This window comes from Eucalyptus grandis, chromosome 1 (assembly GCF_016545825.1).
Source record: "Eucalyptus grandis isolate ANBG69807.140 chromosome 1, ASM1654582v1, whole genome shotgun sequence".
In the NCBI taxonomy this organism is placed as follows: Eukaryota; Viridiplantae; Streptophyta; class Magnoliopsida; order Myrtales; family Myrtaceae; genus Eucalyptus; species Eucalyptus grandis.
The window spans coordinates 22278279-22299307 of record NC_052612.1 but is presented as its reverse complement, the minus strand read 5'-3'; the positions used below and the strand labels follow the sequence as shown (position 1 = coordinate 22299307).

The window sequence follows — 21029 nt, the reverse complement described above, 5'->3', positions numbered from 1 at the left end:
TTTAGTTGATTAGTTTTTATTTTCCATTATTAAGAGGAAAAAGGGCCAAGAATTGGAACTTGGATTGTATTGGGCATCAATTTAGCTCAGGTTAAGTCAAAATGAATTATTAAAATTATATTAAAAAAATTATTGGTATGGATCAAATGGGTCAGTCTCACACAAGCTCGATCCTATTCACCTGTTCAATGACTCTTCATACCAAATCGATAAACTCGTTCTATTGAACCAAACAAAATAAAACCCTTTTTCTTTTTGCCTCAAACCCATTTCTGTCATTGCATTAATTTCAATTTTTTTTTTTTTTTAGTTTCTACTCGTGCGTGAGATATTTAATGTGATTCTAGATTTGTTTTGTGCTCATCCCAACACTACCTCCGGCCTCCCGTTTAACAATTTGACATGCTAACAACCTAATGTCTTTGGTCCTTTTCTGGTCTCCCCAGCCAGACCGTGCTAACAAACTTCATTATCTATTCATGGGAATAACGTTAACAATTCAAACAAGGCTGATGTCGAGTCGTTGTCAAACTTGATTAGGACATGTCCACACACGTAATTAATATTTAACTTAATCCGATAACAGTGCCGCTTTACCTGACCCTCAGGCAATGCGATAGTTAATTAACTGTTTTCTTTTTGGGTTTCCTTTGACTTTGACAGAATGTGGAACTCTTCCACGCCCCCACTCAAACTAATAATTTGGACCGACAAGAATTTCCACGTCAGCAAGTCCAATTTAGCTAGATCGTTCCCGAACTTATGGGCATTCAGATCTAATCATGGGTAATAATGAAAATGCTTGATGTACTAAGACTAATTCGTTTAAATTGACGAAGTGAATGATCGATACTGATTGAAAATCTTATATTGGTACTCACCCGATATATGTGTCCCAGAATTAGTTTTCGCCGTACAAAATTTCTCAAGCATGCTTACAGCAAATTGATTTTCCTTCTCGAAAAGAATCCCAACCCAATTACCCATAAAACCCAATTCTGCCCTCCACTAAAATGCAAACATGTCAAATCTATAAATTTTTTTACATATACGTCAATTGGTTGCTTAATTTGGGATTGTTTTTTTTTTTTTTTTGCAAGAAGTAAATTTGTGGGGGAGTAAATATGCCAGGAGGTACCAAATTAAAATATTTAATAGTACGGCCCTAAGGAGAAATGACAACTATTTATTTATATGTCCATTTACAACCCATGATAATATACTAAATTTGCTGATGCAGCCCATCACGGGTCTACATGCACATTGCACACCCATCAGTCTCTCTCTCTCTCTCTCTCTCTCTCTATCTCTCTCGGTGGCGAAATGAAACCTTGATTCGAGGCACGGAGAGGGACGGGGAAATGATGGGAACTGCAGAAATGAAGCAAACACACACACACAAATTAAAGAAAAGCTGAGATCAGAAAGGGTTGAAAAAGGCGAAATTAGAAAAGATGAGGGGCTTTTAAAAAAAACCCCCTTTTTTTGTTCTTTTTGCTTTTGAGGCCCTTTTTGAAACAAACACGCATGATGTTGGAGACACAAACCCGAACAATAATGTGTCCTCCAATGATAAAGTAATATTATTATTAGCCGAACAGCAAGCACCACCTCCCACCTCCCACCACCACCACCACCACCGCCACCATCACCACGCTTCGCTTCGCTCCTCATTTCATTGTCCACACAGCAAGCGCAAGAGATAGAGATAGAGATAGAGAGAGAGAACAGCCGTTGCATCGCCATTGCTGCTCTCCTCTGCTCTGCTCTCTTCTCTTCTCTCGCCACTGAAACAAGCGCAGCACCAATCTCTCTGCAACTGGTCAGCCTCCGGTTGTTCCTCCTCGGAGCGGCAATGCGCTCCGTCTGATCGTTTGACCTCCCCTGCCGCTTGATCTCCTTTCCCTCTCTTTCCCTCTCTCTCTCTCTCTCTCTCTTCTTCACTCTGTTTCTGACGATGGGAGCTCGCTGCTCCAAATTCTCTCTCTGCTGGTTCCACTCCCACCTCAAGCCGTCCGTTCTTGAATCCTCCGATCTTGGTACTCTCTCTTTCTGTCACTGTGCGGGTTTTTGGAGGTGGGTTTTTCGTGGAGTGTGATCGAGTGGCGTTTTCGAATGTTGGGTTTGTTTCTGTTGTTGGTGGTGGCAGAGAACGGGGACAGGAAGGAGAGCTCGTGGCCCAGCTTCACCGAGTACAGCTTCGACCAGCTGAAGGCCGCCACCGGGGGGTTCTCCCCCGACAACATCGTCTCCGAGCACGGCCTCAAGGCCCCCAACATCGTCTACAAGGGCCAGCTCGACGCCGGCCGCTCGATCGCCGTCAAGCGCTTCAACCGCCTCGCCTGGCCCGACAATCGCCAGTTCCTCGTAATGATCGGGCCGAATCGAGAGGCTCTTCTTTTGCGGAGGCTTTGTCGATCGCTTTTGATCGGAATAATGTGTGGTTGCAGGAGGAGGCGAGATCCGTCGGGAGCCTGCGGAGCGAGCGGCTGGCGAATCTGATCGGGTGTTGCTGCGAGGGAGATGAGAGGTTGCTGGTGGCGGAGTTCATGCCGAATGAGACGCTTGCGAAGCATCTCTTTCACTGTATGCCGCCATATTTATTTATTTATTTAATTCTGCTAATTCGATGCCTGAATTTCTCGAGCTTGGTAATGACGGCGATGGTATTATGTCGTAATTCGGATTCAAAGGTAATGAAAAGGTCTTGGAAGAGTGAAATGCTGATGATCTATATGTCGAGTCTCGACAGTAAGTCATACTTCTGTCGTTTTAGGACAAGCCAGTGGATGGGTACTGCTAATTGCGTTGAGCATGCATTTTAGGCTCGATGTATCCATCCCATTGTAATTTCTTAATTTTGGATTGCCTTGAGTGTTCATAACAACTCGGTAATTGCAATTTCTGTTTTCATCAATGAGGGATTGGATCTGGCTCCCGGAAATTGGTGTTAAAGATATTAGTGGTTGCTGCAGAGCTGTTATTTCTCTTTCTTTGCACATTGGCACTTCAAAAAAATGCTGTTGAACCGTGCCAAGTTAAAAGAATCACATGCATGGACAAATTCAATGCGGTATTTTGTTGTAGATGGAACACTTGCATTGTCCAAATTTTGAATTTTTAACCTATTTTGCTGTTTGTTCTGACTTGAATTTTTTTTTTTTTTGGTTGATTCCAGGGGAGAACCAGCCTATGAAGTGGGCAATGAGACTGAGAGTAGCATTTTACTTGGCCCAAGCGCTGGATTACTGCAGCAGTAAAGGCCGGGCTTTATATCACGATCTCAATGCTTACAGAGTCTTGTTTGATCAGGTACAGCCCTTCACAAGTCTATTCTTCTTGGTTGTCCTGTGAGGATTTTTGACTTTGATCTTCTCGACAGGATGCAAATCCACGTCTGTCTTCTTTTGGCCTTATGAAAAACAGTAGAGACGGCAAGAGTTACAGTACAAACTTAGCCTTCACACCTCCAGAATACTTGAGGACAGGTATATGCATTTCTCCTCACGAGTCTGCAATTGCTGTGAGGACATGTGATTGTAGCTTGAGTTTGATAGTTGTGCACATTAATGGCAACTAAAAAATTTCATGCTGTTGAACCGTGTGAAAAAGAATATTCTCTCCCTAACCCTCTCTTCTCATACTGGTTTGGAACTTTGGAAGGTCTCCTTATGCCCAATTTTTTGTGCTTGTGCAACCTTCTTGCTTGAGATGATGTGGTCTCCTAGGGATTTTAGGCTTGAACAGTTGTCCAAATTGCAAATATTAAACTGTATTTCGTTGAATGGTCCAAAAACACCCTAGACTGAAGTGGGAAAGAAAATTGTGCTAAATGAAGGCCCTTTAGTTGATGTGATAAATATGTCTTCCTCTATGCTCTTGGTCTGCAAATAGCTTGGATTTAGCTGGCAATCTAGATTGGTGTTAGCACTTCTTTCTGATTTCTGAATAAAGCCTTCAGCTTGTCTTCTTAATGGATATTAAAGAAATATGTATGTTGTCCTTTTGCCTAATCTCAGTTTCCATGTTCATTGATTATACTGAGAGGGTTTACAAGCACATAAACAATCTGAACAACAAACATTTCAGTGCAGTTATATCATTTAATTATACTGCCGGCATTCTGAAAGATATGTCCAAGATTGGATATTGTTAATTCTTTATTCCTGTTGTAATCTGAATAATTTCGAATTACCATTCATCTTTTTACGTTTCGCAGGCAGAGTGACAGCAGAAAGTGTGGTTTACAGTTTTGGGACCATGTTACTTGATCTTCTAAGTGGCAAACATATACCCCCAAGCCACGTAAGTTTAGAATAAGCTGGTTATGCTGCGTCTCAAGAACTAATCTTTAAATATCTTTTGCTATCACATCTGATATGTCATTGTGTTGTGGTTGCTTTGTCCATGATATACTTGATCCTACTGTTTTTTTGAAGCGATAGTTATGTCTGGTTTTGACTCTGGACTCTAGCGTCAGGGTTCATTTTATGACCACCTTCATCTCAGTATCAAAATGGTCAACATTTGGGACAAAGTGGATGAGTTAGTACTAGGTTTTGATCCTCATATTGATTCCTTGGTGTAACAAAGTGGCAAAAAAAAAAAAAAAAAAAAAAAAAAAAAAGACTTCTTGCACAAATTTCAAGAATTTCTCTCTTCCAGGGTTGGAGGTTTGTGTTACAACAATGGGCCATGGCATTCGGTGAATCTGTTCACATTATTTTCCTGCTCTCCTCCTCCTCCTCCTCACCATCCACTAGGATTCTGCTTAATCTTTCTTATTGCTGCTTCTGTTCTGTTGTTTTTTAAGCATGATACTCCCAAATTTGGGCTTACTAACATAGAGCCTAATTTTAGGCACTCGATCTGATTCGTGGCAAAAATTTCCTGATGCTGATGGATTCTGCATTAGAGGGTCACTTTTCCAATGATGATGGGACTGAGCTAGTTCGTTTAGCTTCCCGCTGTTTGCAATATGAAGCTCGGGAGAGGCCAAATGCAAAGTCCCTTGTCACAGCCCTTATGTCACTACAGAAGGAAACGGAGGTATGATTGATTGCACACTGTCTTTCACTTCTAATCATTTTTTTTTCAGTACCAAGAAGGTTCTTCTATGTTTATGTTGAAATCTTTCATACACGTTACCTGCATAAGACAACAGTTTTTGCTTGTGCAAAAATTGCTGTTTCTTGCTTTAAGGGCAAGCAAAAACCAAGTCTCCACCCTGGCCCAATGGCTGCTGGTCTGAGCATCCTGTGGCTATGCTAATAGTTTGCAATATGTCCCATGATTTTTTTTTTCTCTGTTTGACCAAAATATGTCCCACGAACTTTTATTTGCCTCACTAAGAGACTTGACTTCAGTTTTTCGCAAAAAAAGTTGATCACTCCCTGTCTATGCACAAGCTGTCTCTCATCCCAAGAGTTTTTTGGCAGGTTCCATCACATGTACTTATGGGTATCCAAAGGGAGACCCAGTCTCCTGCACAACCATTGTCACTGACACCATTTGGTGAAGCTTGCTTGAGAATGGATCTCACTGCAATTCATGAGATATTGGATAAGATTGGATACAAGGACGATGAAGGAATTGCCAATGAGGTAAATCCCTGTTTTTTCTGTATCAACTTTTCTCTTACTCCTGCTTGAATTATGTTCCTTGATGACACTGAACACAATTTTCGCCATACGTCTCTGTCTGTCCGGAAAGAATGGAATAGCTTCCTATTTTGACCTAATCTAGAAAAGCATGTGCTTGAGGCAACCAGGCTTTAGTTCTCAGTAGTTCTCAAGAGAGTCATTGAATTCGTGCAAGTGTTTAATGTACTTTCCAGAACTTAGTTGAAGCATCCAACACTTGTGTGCTTGCTTCAGGTTGTACAGAGGATTATTATGTTTCATCTATTCGGTGTCATCTGGTTGCTGTTTTAGAAAAATCCCCAGTCCTGCTTATCAATTTCAGGTGGCTCAAACACATTCCCTGCAAAATGAACATAACCAACCAAACATTAGTTGGAATTGTGTAATCATTTCGTGTTGGGGATTAATGACCTAGAAATCGATTTTGAGAATTTTTCCCCCAAGTGTGATCTGTTCAGTTTTAACTTTATGTTTATTTTTTTTCAATAACATAAAGATAAAAGCTCGAAACAAATCATTTTTCTCCAACTGTCTGTTGATAACTTCCAACTCTTTTTTTTTTTTTTGGATCGATAACCACTTCCAACTCTGAGATGCCTAGTTCTGTCCTGCAGCTGTCTTTTCAAATGTGGACCAATCAAATGCAGGAGACTTTGAATTCAAAGAAGCATGGTGATACTGCTTTTCGGGCAAAGGATTTTGGAACTGCTATTGATTGCTATAGCCAAGTAAGTATTCTGATACCGAACCTTGTTACTTATAATATTGTTAGTAGACTCATCAATGTAGATAGACAGCTAAGGGTTGGAATAAAAAGAATCAGATCTATTTCTGGTGATTAGTTACAAAATGAGATAACAACTTGAAAGAGAAAGCAACTTCCCAGTTTAGACCTTTGTTTCTGCTTGTCCCACAGAAATGAAAAGAAAAAGGAATGGGCCCAACTGCAGAATAAGCATATTGCAAGACAGTTACTTTAAGCTATGTTTCAACTGCACTTTGTCTGGGAAGGCAGGGATAGCTCCTCTTTCTGACAGAAAACGGTCCGACTTCATGTTGTCTCTTTGTTTGTAGTTCATCGATTGCGGGACCATGGTTTCGCCGACCGTCTATGCTAGGCGGTGCTTATCGTACTTGATGAGTGAGATGGCCCAAGAAGCTCTCGGGGACGCGATGCAAGCCCTGGTGGTGTCTCCTGAGTGGCCCACGGCTTTGTATCTTCAAGCAGCCTGCCTGTTCATCCTCGGCATGGAAAACGAAGCGCAGGAGTCTCTCAAGGACGCCACAAGCTTAGAAACAAAAAGGACCAAACATTAAATAACTGTATAGCTTTTTCTTCTTTTTCGCCTTTCCTGCCTACTTTTCTTCCTCCGCCACCTCACTCGAGCCCCCCTTTGCTTCCTTCCGTGGTAATGCTTGTCTTCCTGTATTTATTTACTCTGATTTCGATCGGAGCGACCGACTATGAGATTCTTTCTTCTTCTTTTTTGCCCCTTTTCCTTTTGGAAAAATCTTGATTGCTTTGCATTTTTGTAATGTCTGAAAGTTCTTCCTTTCTTTCATCAAGATCTAATGTCATCTTTTCTCACGCAAAATCTACCATGCCCTTCGTAACCGGGTCTCGGCCAGTCCTCTTATCCGAAGAGCTAATCCTGCCCGACTCGCTTGTGCTCGTCGTTCATGTCAGGCACCTGTTCAGACACCATCCATTCTCGTCGAACTCCCCGTTCTAACGTTTCATCTCACTTCTCTCGACAGTCAACACCCGCGTTCTAAACGCTGTTAGCTCAACAGACTTGTCTATTTATCTGAACTAGCCGATTCCAATGCAATGCGACTAACAGCTCGAAAGTTTTCAAGTGAAACCTCTAAAAAGCATATTTCCAAGACGATGATCTGGGGAAGGGCGATATGCGTGTATATCGGACTCGAAGGTGTCGAATATAAATTTTCAGGTCATCTGTCTGACCCCATCTTGGCAATAGATAAAATAGGTACAAAGCTCATGAGAGGTCTGGTCGGCTTTGGGACAAAATCATGCATCTCCCTAGCAGGAGTTGTGGGAAGGTTGTAACTGCTCTTTGGCAAAGGATCTATCTGCACGAGCATCCGATGTAGCTGTGATGTGTGTCTGGTTGGCAGACTAGTAAGTCATAATTGGTAAATAATTCAAATTAGAATTGGGGAATTTTCATATATACTTGGTAACTTGAAGATTCGCAAATCAATGTTGGTGAATCATTTGAGGCAATCAATAATTTTCGACAGTGTCGATGGTTTTCGTGTAAAATTTGGTCACTTTAACCCATCGTAAACTCCATGATTGTTGATAAGTTATCGGAAAAGTGGGTACTTCTGAAACAATAAGAAATAAGTGCATAAGTAATTGGAAAATGTTCGTGATTAAAAAAAAAATTCAAATAAAAGTTAGTAGCTGAAACAAATAAGAGTTGCTAGTTTTGTATAAGAAATGACAATTTAAAATTTTAGTAACATTTTTGTTTTTGGAAACAGTTTTTGTTTAGAAAAACTTTTTTTATTTCTATTCCTGCAAACTATTTCTAGGCAATTTAAGGCATTTGGTAACTTGCATAAAAATTTTATTTTAGGAATAGAAATGCGTTTGGTACAACCGCAAATATTTTTATAACCTAAATTTTTTAATAATTTTATTACATTTTTCTTTTTTTCTTTTTCTTCTCCTTTCTCAAGCTAGTCATTGGCCTTGGCCATGGCCGATGAGGTTGTCGGACTCGGGGGAGCCTTGCCATGGCTCAGCGAGGCTTGACCTCATCCTGGTTGGGCAAGACGACCTCACCTAGATTTGGCGAGGAGTCGCCTAGCAATGGTGAGACTTAGGGGATCTCGCTGATGGTTGGTGAGCTTGAGGCAACCTTGTTGGGGGCCGGAGACCGGCTAAGGGGAAGAAGAGAGGAAGATAAAAAGAAGAAAAGAAAAAAAGAAAATGTTTTTTTTTTTTTTAGTTGTTTCTAGGAGCAAGAAGCAACTTTTTTTTTTTTTAAAATTCTTATTTCTATTCCAAAACTTTGTTCGTGGGAACGAAAAAATATCATTTTTGTTCTATTTTTGTTCTAGGGAACAAAAAAACAAAAATACTTATTCCGGGGAGTATTACCAAACTTAGGCCCCGCAAAACATGTTAGTAAATTATTGTAATAGCAAGTAAATTATGGAAAGAGTTGATAATTTCTTATGGAAGTTTGCCACTTTAATAAGTTGGTAATTTGATAATATACATTGGTAACTTAAGCTCCGCAAATGAATGTTGGTAGATCATTATACAATTGATACTTTTTAGTAGTCAAATAAGCGTTATTAGTAATTTTAACACGCTGGTACTGCTAAAATCCAAAATTATATATCAGTAGATATGGAAATAGATATTAAGGGTTGGTAAGTTGGATATCTACCCAAATACGAGTAAATGATTGCAATAGTTTTTAATACAATCAAATATAAGTTGGTAAGTGACTTAAATGAGAGCTCATATAAATAAACTTATTTGGTAACTCATCAAAGATAAGTTGGTAAAAAAACTCAAACTACGGTTGGTAATTTCCTGTAAATGATTAGTAGCTTTAACATATTGTAAGCTCCGAAAATAAATATTAGTAAATTGTGATAATGGTTAATAATGTTGAAATAATCAAATAAAAGTTGTTAAGTGACTCAATAATGTTGGCTAAAATTAAATTAACTGATAACTTAATGGGAGGAATATTAATCAATCATTCAAATTGAATTTGGTAAATTTATATAAAAGTAAGTAATTTTAACGTTTTGGTAAGCTACCAAACTACATGTCCATAAATTATTACAACAGTTGGTAATTTTGGATGTGCAAATAAATGTTGGTACTCTTCTTTAACCTATTGAACTTACTAACTTGTTATAGAAACAATAAGTTGTCTATCGAAATTTAGTTAAATACGTATTTGGAAAGTTACCAACAATCTCACTAATTTACCACCCTAGCCTAGAACAGTGTTCTGTGTTATGCACCAGCAATCTGCTTAAATCGAAGAACTAAGTTGAATTGAAGCAGAATACAGAACCAAATGAGGGCCATATTTGTTTTGTTTAAAAACACTTTCTTGGAAAAGATCGCCCATATATTTGAAAATAATTAGTTAATAAAAATATTTTCTTATAAATAATAATTTATGTTTAAAATTTTTGTGCACAGTAAAAAAAATTATTAATTTATTTTAGTAAGTGATATAAACGATTATTTTTAGGAAAATATTTTCTAAGTCATTCATTTCTCGTGAAATTAATAATGGAAATCAGAACAACATTGAAATGTGTATGCTTATCTTTTATTACTGGTGGGAACTCTATGCTTGTACCAATAGTAATGAGAGTTGGCGCCAAACATGAAAACTTGATTTTACATATTATTTTATTCGCATTTGGTTGATATGCTGAAATTCATTATCAGACTAGGAATAATTCATAGATAGAGAAGATTGTACACCGCCTCTCCCTCCTAATCCTAGAGCTTACTCAGTACGACTTTCTCGCTACAATTTGAGCTGTAAAAAGAAGTGATGTGGTTCGGCTTTTAGAGGCGTCTAGCAAACATCTCAACAAAAGCCCTAAAAAAGTTACAACAAGTTTCGACAAATTTTCCTACCCGCCTGTTGCGTTTTTAAAACAGGTATTACCAAACAAATCAATCAAAACACTCAGGAGCAGAATTAAGTACGGTGCAGCTGCAATTTTGGCAATTTATCAAGAGTTGATCAGGAATATTTTTAATTTCGAGCGGAACGAAAAAGAAAACAAGAAACAAAAAATTAGTGTGGATCAAGCTTTGATTTTCCTAGCTTGAACCTTCTTTTGGGTCAGCGACTTTGTCCTACGGGGCACCAGCGTGAATAAACAATCCTGCTTATATGCACGGTTCCTTGAAAGTAGAGATTTTCTAGCCTCCTCTTTTGAGGTGCTTGGGCCATTATACGTATATTGCCTTGGTTTCTTGAGTCTATGAGCCAAGGGTGCGTTTACTAAAATTTTTGTTCCGAGAAATAATTTTTATTCAAATAATTTTTTTTAATTCTATTTCCTGGACGAGTTATTGCATAAAATCCCTATTCTTAGAATAGAAAAAGAATAAAAATGCATTTGCTACAACCCTAAAAAATTTCTATTCCCAATTTTTTTTCACTGAATTATAAAAATATTAGTGGAGACTTAACAATTCATGTTTTGATAAAACTGGACTTTTGTAAGAATTTAATTGATCAAGATATTTTAAGATGGCCCTAGAAAATCCAGAACAATAATTAGTTAGAGATGGTTGGTTAGAAATGACTAGAGATCTTAAAATGCCTCACAATAATTAGTTAGAGATGGTTGGTTAGAAATGACTAGAGATCTTAAAGGATGCCTCCAATAGAATCTTGTGAGAAGAAGATTGAAATCATCAAGCTTCCGTGACCTAGCATTGTCTTTAAAAGAAAATGGCCTTAGAAAATTCATCTAGTAAAGCACTCGAAGCTTATTCAATTTTAAATTCAATTTTCATAAGAAGATTTACTTTTTTTTATGCTAACTTAATTCTAAACTAGAATAAACACTAAAATCTTGTAAAACTACTCAAAATCTAATTTCTAATTTTATCCTAAATTTCTGATTTTTTAATTATTATTATTATTTTTTATTTCGAAAAATAGGGACTTGGATTGAGTCAAGAAACCGGACCTTGTGTTGATTGTGTAAAGACACACATTAAGTTACATTGAGCATTTTTTTTTAAATGATCAAATGATCTCATTTCTTTTCTTATTTCCTAGAACCCAAAAAAAAAAAAAAAAAAAAATCTCTTTCTTGTTTCTATTCCAAATTCATTCCTTAACCACTTTTTTATTATGAGAAATTATAAATTAGCTGACATAATTAAACAGATTTCTACTCTCTTTTTTTCTAAACTGAGAAATAAAATAACAGAAAAAAGGGATGGTTATTAAATAGACCTTAAATCTCACTCATTTCGTAGCCTTGTGTTCTTATTATCACAAGGACAATAAAAAAAAAAAAAATACTTAGCACAACACGTTTATTAATTGTATTATCTATGAAATTTAAACACAACCCAATTATTAAATCCGAGTTAGAATTTCTATATTTGAATATCTCTTTAAATATTTTACATTAATCTCAAACACATAATTTCAACTAGAGATAAATTATTTCTAAGCTGATTAATCTAGGCATACATTATTATTCTACTGCTTTGATTGAAAGAAAGAAGGCATCATAGTACATACAACAGAAAATATTCGCAATGAATGGCTTATAAAAGGGGGCTAAGACTTTACAACAGCGATTCAATGATGATAAGATATCATCAAAAGGCAGTACCAGAGCAATAATGGACATATACAGTTGCACGCTTCCTTTCCCTCTTAACAAGGAAACTCCATTTTAGTGCCAAACCACGTGTAATGTCAAAGGCAAGGAAGGAAGAAAATCAATAAGCTCGTACGCTCTTGAATCATGAGAAAACACTCCCATAAACATGCACGTCCAATTGTCCATGGAGGAACACACTAAAAATGCACAAAACAACTCCATATGTAAATTGCTTTGAAGATGAGGTAAATGGAAAAATTCCCTACTTTCCCTTTTTTCACTTTCTGTAAATTTTACTTGTAAAAGCGACTGCTACTACATTCCTTGATTTTTTCACGTGTGAAGAGAATGCGGCGGCGACCCGAGTCTCTACGATGATGGCACATTGAAGTGGAAAAGCCACGATATGACAAACGCAAATACCATGCAAGCTAGCAGCAAATTCAAGAAGCGGTGGCCCTGCCAGAAGTTCCGGGTCTCCGAGGGCAATGTTGGGGTGGCTGGGATGGCCGACGGGGCTGGGGGAATGTCAATCTCATTGGTCGGCTGCTCGGCAGACTCTACCTCATTGACACCAGCAATGTTCCGCGCAATGGAGTTACAGATCTCACAGGTCCTAGAAAGTCAAGGAGATCAAAATAAATCCAATCAAAGAAGATCCGAAAATAGAGGAGAGAGTATGTCATGCATGGTCTTAGAGAGTACGTTATGTAGATGGCTCTAACTGGGCAGCAGAAAGAGATTAAAGAGTATGTTAATGTCTATTGGATAGAGAAGAAGCTGGTTTTTCTATCACGAAGGCCATTTGTGCAGTACTGTAAACATTGGGGAGCTTAGGTGTACACCATGATTTTCGAAATCAACCCTAATGAAAGATCCCATTAAGTTGAATTGAATTGCATCAATGTATCTAACAAATGGGGAACTACTCTCAACTCAAAAATCCAAAATTTGAATTGATGTCCTTTCATCTTTTTCTTCTGCTGAATCATTGTAGTGATTAAATTCCATCAGCCCAGGAATTAAATAGACTTCACTGCTAATTGGCAAAGCTCTTCAAAAGGTTACAGGCCAGATGTGGCATCTCACCAACCCACAGAGACAGAAGTAAATGAAAGCTCAAGCACTTAAAGTTAAACTAGCAGCTTTAGAGTCCTGCATCTCTAGTTCCACAGCTTTTGCATTTAAAGATTTCTTTAGACCTCTATAGTATTTGAACATGAAGTATCAGTGAGAGTTCTTCACCCTAGAAGAAACTAACTTATCCTTAATAATATAACTCCTCAACCATAGCATAATAAAGTACAAATGAGCACTAATCTCATTGAATTGAAGCCACAGAACATGCTGAAGCTTCAACACTTGAGAGGAGCGACACATAGAAAAGACCTAAAGATGCATCATCAGCAAAGATGAGAGTGACATGTTAATGCATCCCACATCTTTAAACAAGAGAACAAAGAATCATATCATGATATGATGCCCGCAAAAAACTCGAAACTTATAATATCCATGCCAGAAACATCATTTTCAAGGACCATGTGAATAACTGGAATCTACACAACGAACAAGTGACGGGTGTTATTGATCAAATCTGTTAAGAACAACAATCTTCAGCCATGGGAAAATGACCAAATCACATGGGGTCCCTCCTCCACTTTTATAAAAGCAGCAGAATCTGGAGAGAGCAACACAGTAGAGACTATAAGGACTTCTAAATATGAAAATAAGAAAAAAAGCACAATGGGGCGGTGCCGTTGGACACGCAATCCGGTCACTTCGATGCTTTAATCTTTTATCTTCTTCCTTTCTTTTTCCCCTTTTTTTCCTTTTCATATTTATATCCCTCCCGTTTTTCTTTTGGCTAAGAGAATTTGTAGTTTCTATGATCAGAGCAAGGAAACTTTTGATTGTCCCACTTACAAGGGCAGTGCCCCTTTTGACGTGTTTGCCTACAGGTATCATGGCAGAGGATGACATCCCCATTCCTAATCCAACCATTTCATCAGATTCAACTGCTATATTTCTCGGAATCTCTATAAGATCCTGAGGGAACCGCTCTTAAAGCAATAATAATCATTGGATCATGAATGAATTTATTCATGTACTTATAAGTCAGGACACTCAAAATTGATATTAAAGTTAATCACACTTGCACACGACGTTCTATGACCTGGAATGATCCCTCAACTGGAATATTGAGAAGCCCAAATTCAAAATACATGAGAATCAATCAATTATCAAGAATTTCCAACTCCACAAATTTCTAGTAATTACCCTGTTAGACTTGCTAGAAGATGAAACGGATAATTGCAACTTGCATTAAGAACGACTCCAGATACAGAACAAACAGCAATCAGAAAACATTATGAAGCCTCTAAATTTTTAAATTTTTTTGGCTCTTCGCGTCACTTTTCTTTTGTGGGTACTTACTTGTTTCCCTTGATCTTGAACCAGGCCTCTGCACAATTCTTGTGGGCAGCACCCAAATCGCCCTTGCAAGAACAGCCCAATTGGATCGGGGCCCCGGACTCGCGGCTGTTGCTCTCCAACCCCAAATGGCAAATCCTGCAATCCCTCTCTCTCTCCGCTCTCGCCAAAAGCATCTTCACCACCCTCCCTCCTCCCTCCGCTCTCGCCAGATGCACCCTCACCACCCTCCCTCCTCCCTCCGCCACCACCGAGCAATCCGACGCCGACGACGGCCTCCCCGACCCGCCCTCGACGTCGTAGTCCTCGTCCAGCACGCCGGCGAAGGCGCACTCGTCGTAGGACCCCCCGGCGGTGGAGTAGAACTGGGAGTAGCACGAGCCGCTGCCGTCGTCGGCGTCGGAGAAACACACGCTGTCGTCGTCGTCGTCGTCGCTGCCCCCGACATCGTGGTGGCGGTGGTGTTCGTGGGCTTCGCCCCGCTCCAAATCGACGTGGGACATTTCACGGGAGGCCATCATGGGGCATACCCAGAAGCTCAAGAACGGTTTCTTGAGCACGAAGAATCCCGGGGAGGCCTCAAGTTCGGAACTTTCGGAGATTCAAGAAGGAAGACCGGCGAGTTCCGGACAGCTTGAGAAGCAGCGTCGACTGAACCCGTCGATTTAAAGAGGAGGGGGGGAAGAGACTGTTGGGTTTGGATGGATTAGGTGGCATTCCCTCTACTCCTCCGCTGCGAACTCCATTAGTGCATTCGGCGAAAATGAAAAGAAAAAAATTGGTAAAATCTAAGTGGGGTTTGGGATTGACGAGGAGGAGGAGAATAATAATGTCAGAAAGAGAGAGGGAGAGAGAGAGAGAGAGAAACAGAGAGACAGAATAAGAACAGCGACACGAAGAAGGAAGGAAAGAAACTGTCTTTTGAGAAGGGGGGCCGCTTTTGCTTTTTGGCAGTGGGACAAGGACCCGGTCACAGTCACAGGGGGGAACGAGGAAACTTGCACGGGTCGGATTCGTTCAGTTCGTCGCTCGCTCGCGTTCGGAGGAGTTTTCACACGGAGGATTCCAGCTCGATTCCTGGTTTATTATATTCCTGACAGGAGGACCGGGGATCGTACTGTGCGACGCGGTTCGGTTCAGTTCAGCAGAGTCCCCGAATCATTGACGATCTGTCGTGCGTCGGACGGTACGCGGCTCGGGCCTCCCGTGCGCTTTTCAGACGTGGAACATGGATCGTGATCGTGATCGTGATCGGGCGTCCAGGAGGGTCGAGGTGGCGTGTAGACTCCGGACTGAGATCGGTCAATGGGGGCAGAATTTCTTACACGGATTTACTCGGTCCGTTTCCTTTGGCTTTCCATGTCTTTGCCTTTATTTTATCATAAAGAAAAGACTTGCTTTTTTCGGTGAAAGGACGGGAGAACCCCCCCGGCTTTTTCCCCCCAAAGGAGCTCCGCCAGGTGGCGCGGGAGGGGCAGGGAGGTCAAATCGGTGACCCTGTGTGCTTGGAATGCATTTGGTAGTCAGTCTTGAGGGAGATATAAAATAAGGGGTCGCATTGGATGGGATTTGCTCGAGTAATTTACTTGATTTTAAAAGGAATCAACTCAATGCTTGGGTTGGGTATCCAAAGCGGTTTTCACCAACTTTAACAGGCCGTCCATCTTTTTGGGCTTTTTTTTTTTTTTTTTTTTTTTTTGGGGTCAAATTTTGGGACGATCTTAAAGACCCTTTTTTTTTTACCCCCTTTTTGCTATGTTGTGATGTGAAATAGTAAAAGAATTGGGAACGTTTGATTTACGAAGAAAAAGTATATAGTAGGATTGGGGCCCGAAAAAGAAAATAAAACTTAGTGGTAGAATGTTTCAGTTATGCTCTACTATCATATAAATGGAAATAAAGGGTGCACTATTTTTAAGGGACCATAATCATTTTTTCCTTTCCCTTAATACCTTCCGCCAGCTAATTTTAGGAATTTTCTGTTTATGGGCAGCTGCATAAATTAATAATTCTATTTCCTTACTTCAGTTTCAAAATCTGACCTTTTCTATCTTCTAAGAATCTCACCATAAATGTCAAATCTTAAAATATCTTCTCTCTACGTATATATACATGTCCATACTATATTGCCTCAGTAACTTATTTCCATTTTTCTTCATAATAAAGTGATTTTGCAAAAACACTTAACACTATTTTTTTTTTTTGGTTGCATAAATGCAATATACACTGTTTCTGGTCTTCTTTCGTTGGAAAAATCTTTTAAATTGCTCCTAATTTTTCCATTTGATTAGTTTAAAAAGAAGGGCTATCATCCTTCCGGTTCCGGTGGAGTCTACAATCAGTGAAATAAATTCAGAATTTTTACTTAATTGATTAAGTTGCCGGAAATAATTAGATTCGCTTATTTTAAGATGGAGCTTCTTTTTGCTCTTTCGTCTTTACTTCCGCAATGTAAAATTTTCTTTTTCTTCAATTGAAGTTGAATACTTTTACTCTTTTGGCTTAAAAGAAAATTTTGGGTAATTTATCCTCAATATTAGTTTTGGTCAAGAATAACAATGGCATTTTTTGTATATATGCGTAGAAGTTATTCTTACATCCCAATGTCACATAAAATCTACTCTCTATTTTCAACACCATAATAGTACACAACAATCTCCAAAAAAAATTATAAAATTTCAAATGGGATAATTGACCAAAAAGTTCTTAACCTTATTATATGATAGTTAGTTATGTTCTAAATCTTTCAATTGTACCAATTTAATTGTAAACATTTTGATCATTTGCCAATTTAGGCGCGTTTGGTAACATTTCTGTTTAAAAATTGTTCTAGGAAACAAAAATAGAAAAAGTGTTTGTTCCAAGGAACAATTTTTGAACAAAAAAACACATATGGTAAACTTGTCCCGGGAATAAAAATGAACAGAAACACGTTTAGTAAATTTGTATAATTTTTTTTTTTAATATTTTATTTTATTTTTTCTATTTTCTTTCTTATTTTTCTTATTTTTTTTTTTTCTTTTTTCTTCTTTTGCGGCCTCACCTAGCCTAAGTGCGAGGTCGCCTCGCCTTGGCCGGGCGAGCTCGACCGAGATCCGATGAGGCCGACCTCGCCCGGCCGCCGGCGAGGCTCGGTCCTTGCCGAGCCACCGCTAGGTTGGCGTCGCCCGGCGGTGCTCCGGCGATGCCGAGCTCCCGCCTCGGCCGCCGGGCCAAGTCGGTCTCGCCGGATCTAGGCGAGCTCGAGCTCGCCTAGCCAAGGCGAGGTTGAGCCTCGCCAGGGGCGGCGACGCTCCGGCGAGGTCGGCGGCCCTCGACGGCGTCGCCAACCCTTGACGGCGGTCGCCGCCATGGCCGAGGCGGCACCGGCCAAAGAAAAAGAAAGAAAAAAGAGAGAAGTGTTTTTGAATTTTTTAAAGACTTTTTTTTTTTTCTTCAATTTAGCCCTAAACAAACACATTGTTTCCTTTTTTATTTGGAACAAAAAAACAGAAAAGTTGTTCAAAAACAGAAAAAAAGAATGAAAACAAACGCAGCCTTAGCCCTAAACGTATTATTTGGATAATTGACTTGAAGAATTACATTAGCAAGTCATCAAAATGTTTAGGATTATATTAATAAATCATCAAATGATTTAGGACTAAATTGACATAATTAAAATGTTTAAGACTAAATTGACCGCCATACAATAAGTTTAGGATTTTTTTTTTTACAATTTTCCCAATTTTGATGAGTAATCACATAGCTATGTTCGTATACCTACACAAATAATTGAACAAAGGACAAAGAATTTCACAAGCTTGGCCCAACTATAGTCTACCTCTAAATTGCTATAACTTACATTATGAATAAAAAAAAGTTGACAAGGCTGAATCAATATAAAAGCATTAAAGTTTATAAATTTGAAATGGGGGCCGTACAAGTGGTGGAGCATATTGTTAATTATTGTTCAATCATGGTTCTATCAGGAAAAAAAATCAGTAATTTGAAAAAAAAAAAAGAGGAAATTACCTAAAAATGTCCATAAATCACATAATTGTTAACATGCAAAAATTTATCCGAAAAGAATTCTTCTCTAAGAAATGTACAAGGACCTACAGTTTGTTCACAAAAATACTATTGTGGGCTATAATAATTATTATTGTACACGAAAACTCTATTATAAGGAATGTTGTGATGCATCAGAATGTCACACGAGATATGTGTCATTTCCATTTATACTCAAACGCATGTGGAAGCACAATCAAATTTTCCAAACATCCATTATAAGACAATCACACGAGTTTAATAATATACATGTCTTCAACTTTATACAAAACTGATAGTTATTATCACAACAAAATACATTGACCCTGAGAAATGGAATGCTCAAATAAAATTACCTAACAAATTATGACATTACTTATTGTGATTAGAATCACCATCTTTACATGTACTAGACACTGATAGCATATATGATTAGGATCAAGGTAAGAAATCAATGAATTTATAGAGAATTTTAAAATTAAAATAATCGCATGCTTATAAAGATTTATGAGAACAAATAACAAATGTTGGGCACATAAATGAAAAACGTTGACACAAAAAATCACATGACAATTAGAGGCCCTATGATTTATAAGGTTACATACTATTGAAAGGAATTGAAAGGCATCACGCTTCTCGAGCTATGGTAATTAAATTGGGTTCATACTACTGAAACTTCCTAACTAAATTACCCTCACATCATTAGCCTCAAATTGATCTTCGTGTCACAAAAGAACCTATATCAATATATTGGTAACAAACCTACCATCCGTTACTTCTTGTACAATATTATGTAAATTGCTGATAGGAAATACACTTGACAAATGACTCAAATGATCAGTATGTGACATAGCTCTGGCACGGAAGTTTAATATAAATGCATATTTTAAATGACGTTGTTTCCCAAAAAAAAAGAAAAAGAAAATGGCCTTGTTTTGAGAAACTAGATTCGAAAAAAAAGAAAAAGAATTGAGATGGGAAAATTTGCTTTTTTGGCTCTAAGAGCTTCATCCTATCCCAAAATCTGCTAAAATTCCTATTTCCCCCAATTTTTCTCAATATTTTGGTAAATTTATTACGAATACATTAGTTTAGTTTGAGACTTTTGCGACATGAAAATCTTTTTGATAAAATGTAATACATGTTTAGCAATTTGAAATTTTTGGTGACATTAATCTTAGTATAAAAAAAATGTAAGAAAAAGATTATCCAAACTTAGGTGATTCGCCTGTATTTTCTTGTGAAACAATTCAAAAATCTCTCATATATATATATATATATATATATATATATATATATATATATATATATATATATATATATATATATATATATCTCTCTCTCTCTCTCTCTCTCTCTCTCTTTCATGCAGTGGCGGCCGCGCTTGCCGCCTATCCGCCTCCGTTGCCGCCGCTGCCACCTCCATGCCTCGGTACATCCGACGCGTCCCATTCGCCCATGCCTTCTCGTCTCCGCGTTGCACATAGCTTAGTTTTACTCATTTGATCTGTACCCTACTAGGACCAATAGTAATGCTGTTTATTTTTTCCTTTTCCTTTCTTTGGTCGAACCTCTTCTTGCTATTACTCTAGTCCTAGTCCTATTAATACTATTATTTCTTTTCTTCCTACTACATTTTGCCTAGTTCTGTTCTTTTTTTTTTAAATAAAAGAAATGCTGGAATCTCGGACGAAAACGGAAAAAGAAATCTACTCTTGCGCCGAAATGAAAATCTTCTCCATATAATTTCACAAGTCGATACTCGCAACTTAGTTGCGAGAGTTGACAAATCTCTTGTGATAATTTTGGGGAATGGAATCGCCATAGGAACTGGTTTCTTTTATATTAGATGGGCCAACTTTAGCCCATCCACCCATGTTGGGCCAAAACTTGGCCCGTAAGTGAAGGGCCCACAAAAAGTGTAGTTATTGTAATATATATAAAATAAAAAATAGAAAATAGGGAAAATAAGAAGTATAGTTGCATCTTTAGAATAGAAATACGTTTTTCTAATTTTCCTCCTTTGAAATAGTACACACCTATCTCAATGAACGGAAGCAGGGCTTCAAAGAATACCTCAAAAATGTGACGGTACTTAATCCATGGCAATCAAGGTATGTCCGACTCCGTGATATGCCTTTGATTGGTATAACATGTTTTGAGCACATTTTTGTTTTTGTTGTTCGATCGTTTGGATATCGGTTCGATTGATTTTTAGGAATTTGTTTCCCAACATTGGTATTAGAACGATGTTGTTCATGTTTTCTGATCATTGTTGATGTTTATAAATTGCTTTTGGTTGAAATTTTGAAAAACACTGCCATCGGACGCTTAGGGATGGAAATCTTGACACCCCTACTATTCGCCCCCCTTTTGATTTTTGGTGAATCAAAACTCGTTTTTATGATAGTGTAGGGTCGTAGTTCTCGTTGAGACGACAAAAACAACGGGTGGCCTACCGCTAAGGGTTGCTAGACATGCCTGCCACGCACGACCAGAAGAAACGGTCTCATCGGCGCATGCGTTGAAGGTTTGTGCAGGCACTTGCACCCC

At 38.5% G+C, this 21029-nt stretch overlaps 2 protein-coding genes across 2 annotated transcripts; one reads left to right on the top strand and one right to left on the bottom strand.

Annotated features, from left to right (window-relative positions):
• The first annotated feature begins 1574 nt into the window (after positions 1 to 1574).
• On the top strand, positions 1575 to 7208 carry LOC104433092 (serine/threonine-protein kinase BSK6). The gene is made up of 10 exons (XM_010045735.3): positions 1575 to 2039; positions 2150 to 2367; positions 2451 to 2586; positions 3179 to 3312; positions 3383 to 3488; positions 4220 to 4305; positions 4861 to 5049; positions 5439 to 5603; positions 6257 to 6370; positions 6717 to 7208. The coding sequence occupies exons 1-10, from the start codon at positions 1958 to 1960 to the stop codon at positions 6957 to 6959; spliced, it is 1473 nt and encodes a 490-aa protein (XP_010044037.1). The 5' UTR covers positions 1575 to 1957; the 3' UTR covers positions 6960 to 7208.
• Positions 7209 to 12090: 4882 nt separating this feature from the next.
• On the bottom strand, positions 12091 to 15477 carry LOC104433093. The gene is made up of 2 exons (XM_010045736.3): positions 14454 to 15477; positions 12091 to 12636 (listed from the first exon to the last, which is right to left on the bottom strand). The coding sequence occupies exons 1-2, from the start codon at positions 14969 to 14971 to the stop codon at positions 12390 to 12392; spliced, it is 765 nt and encodes a 254-aa protein (XP_010044038.1). The 5' UTR covers positions 14972 to 15477; the 3' UTR covers positions 12091 to 12389.
• Between the last annotated feature and the right edge of the window lie 5552 nt (positions 15478 to 21029).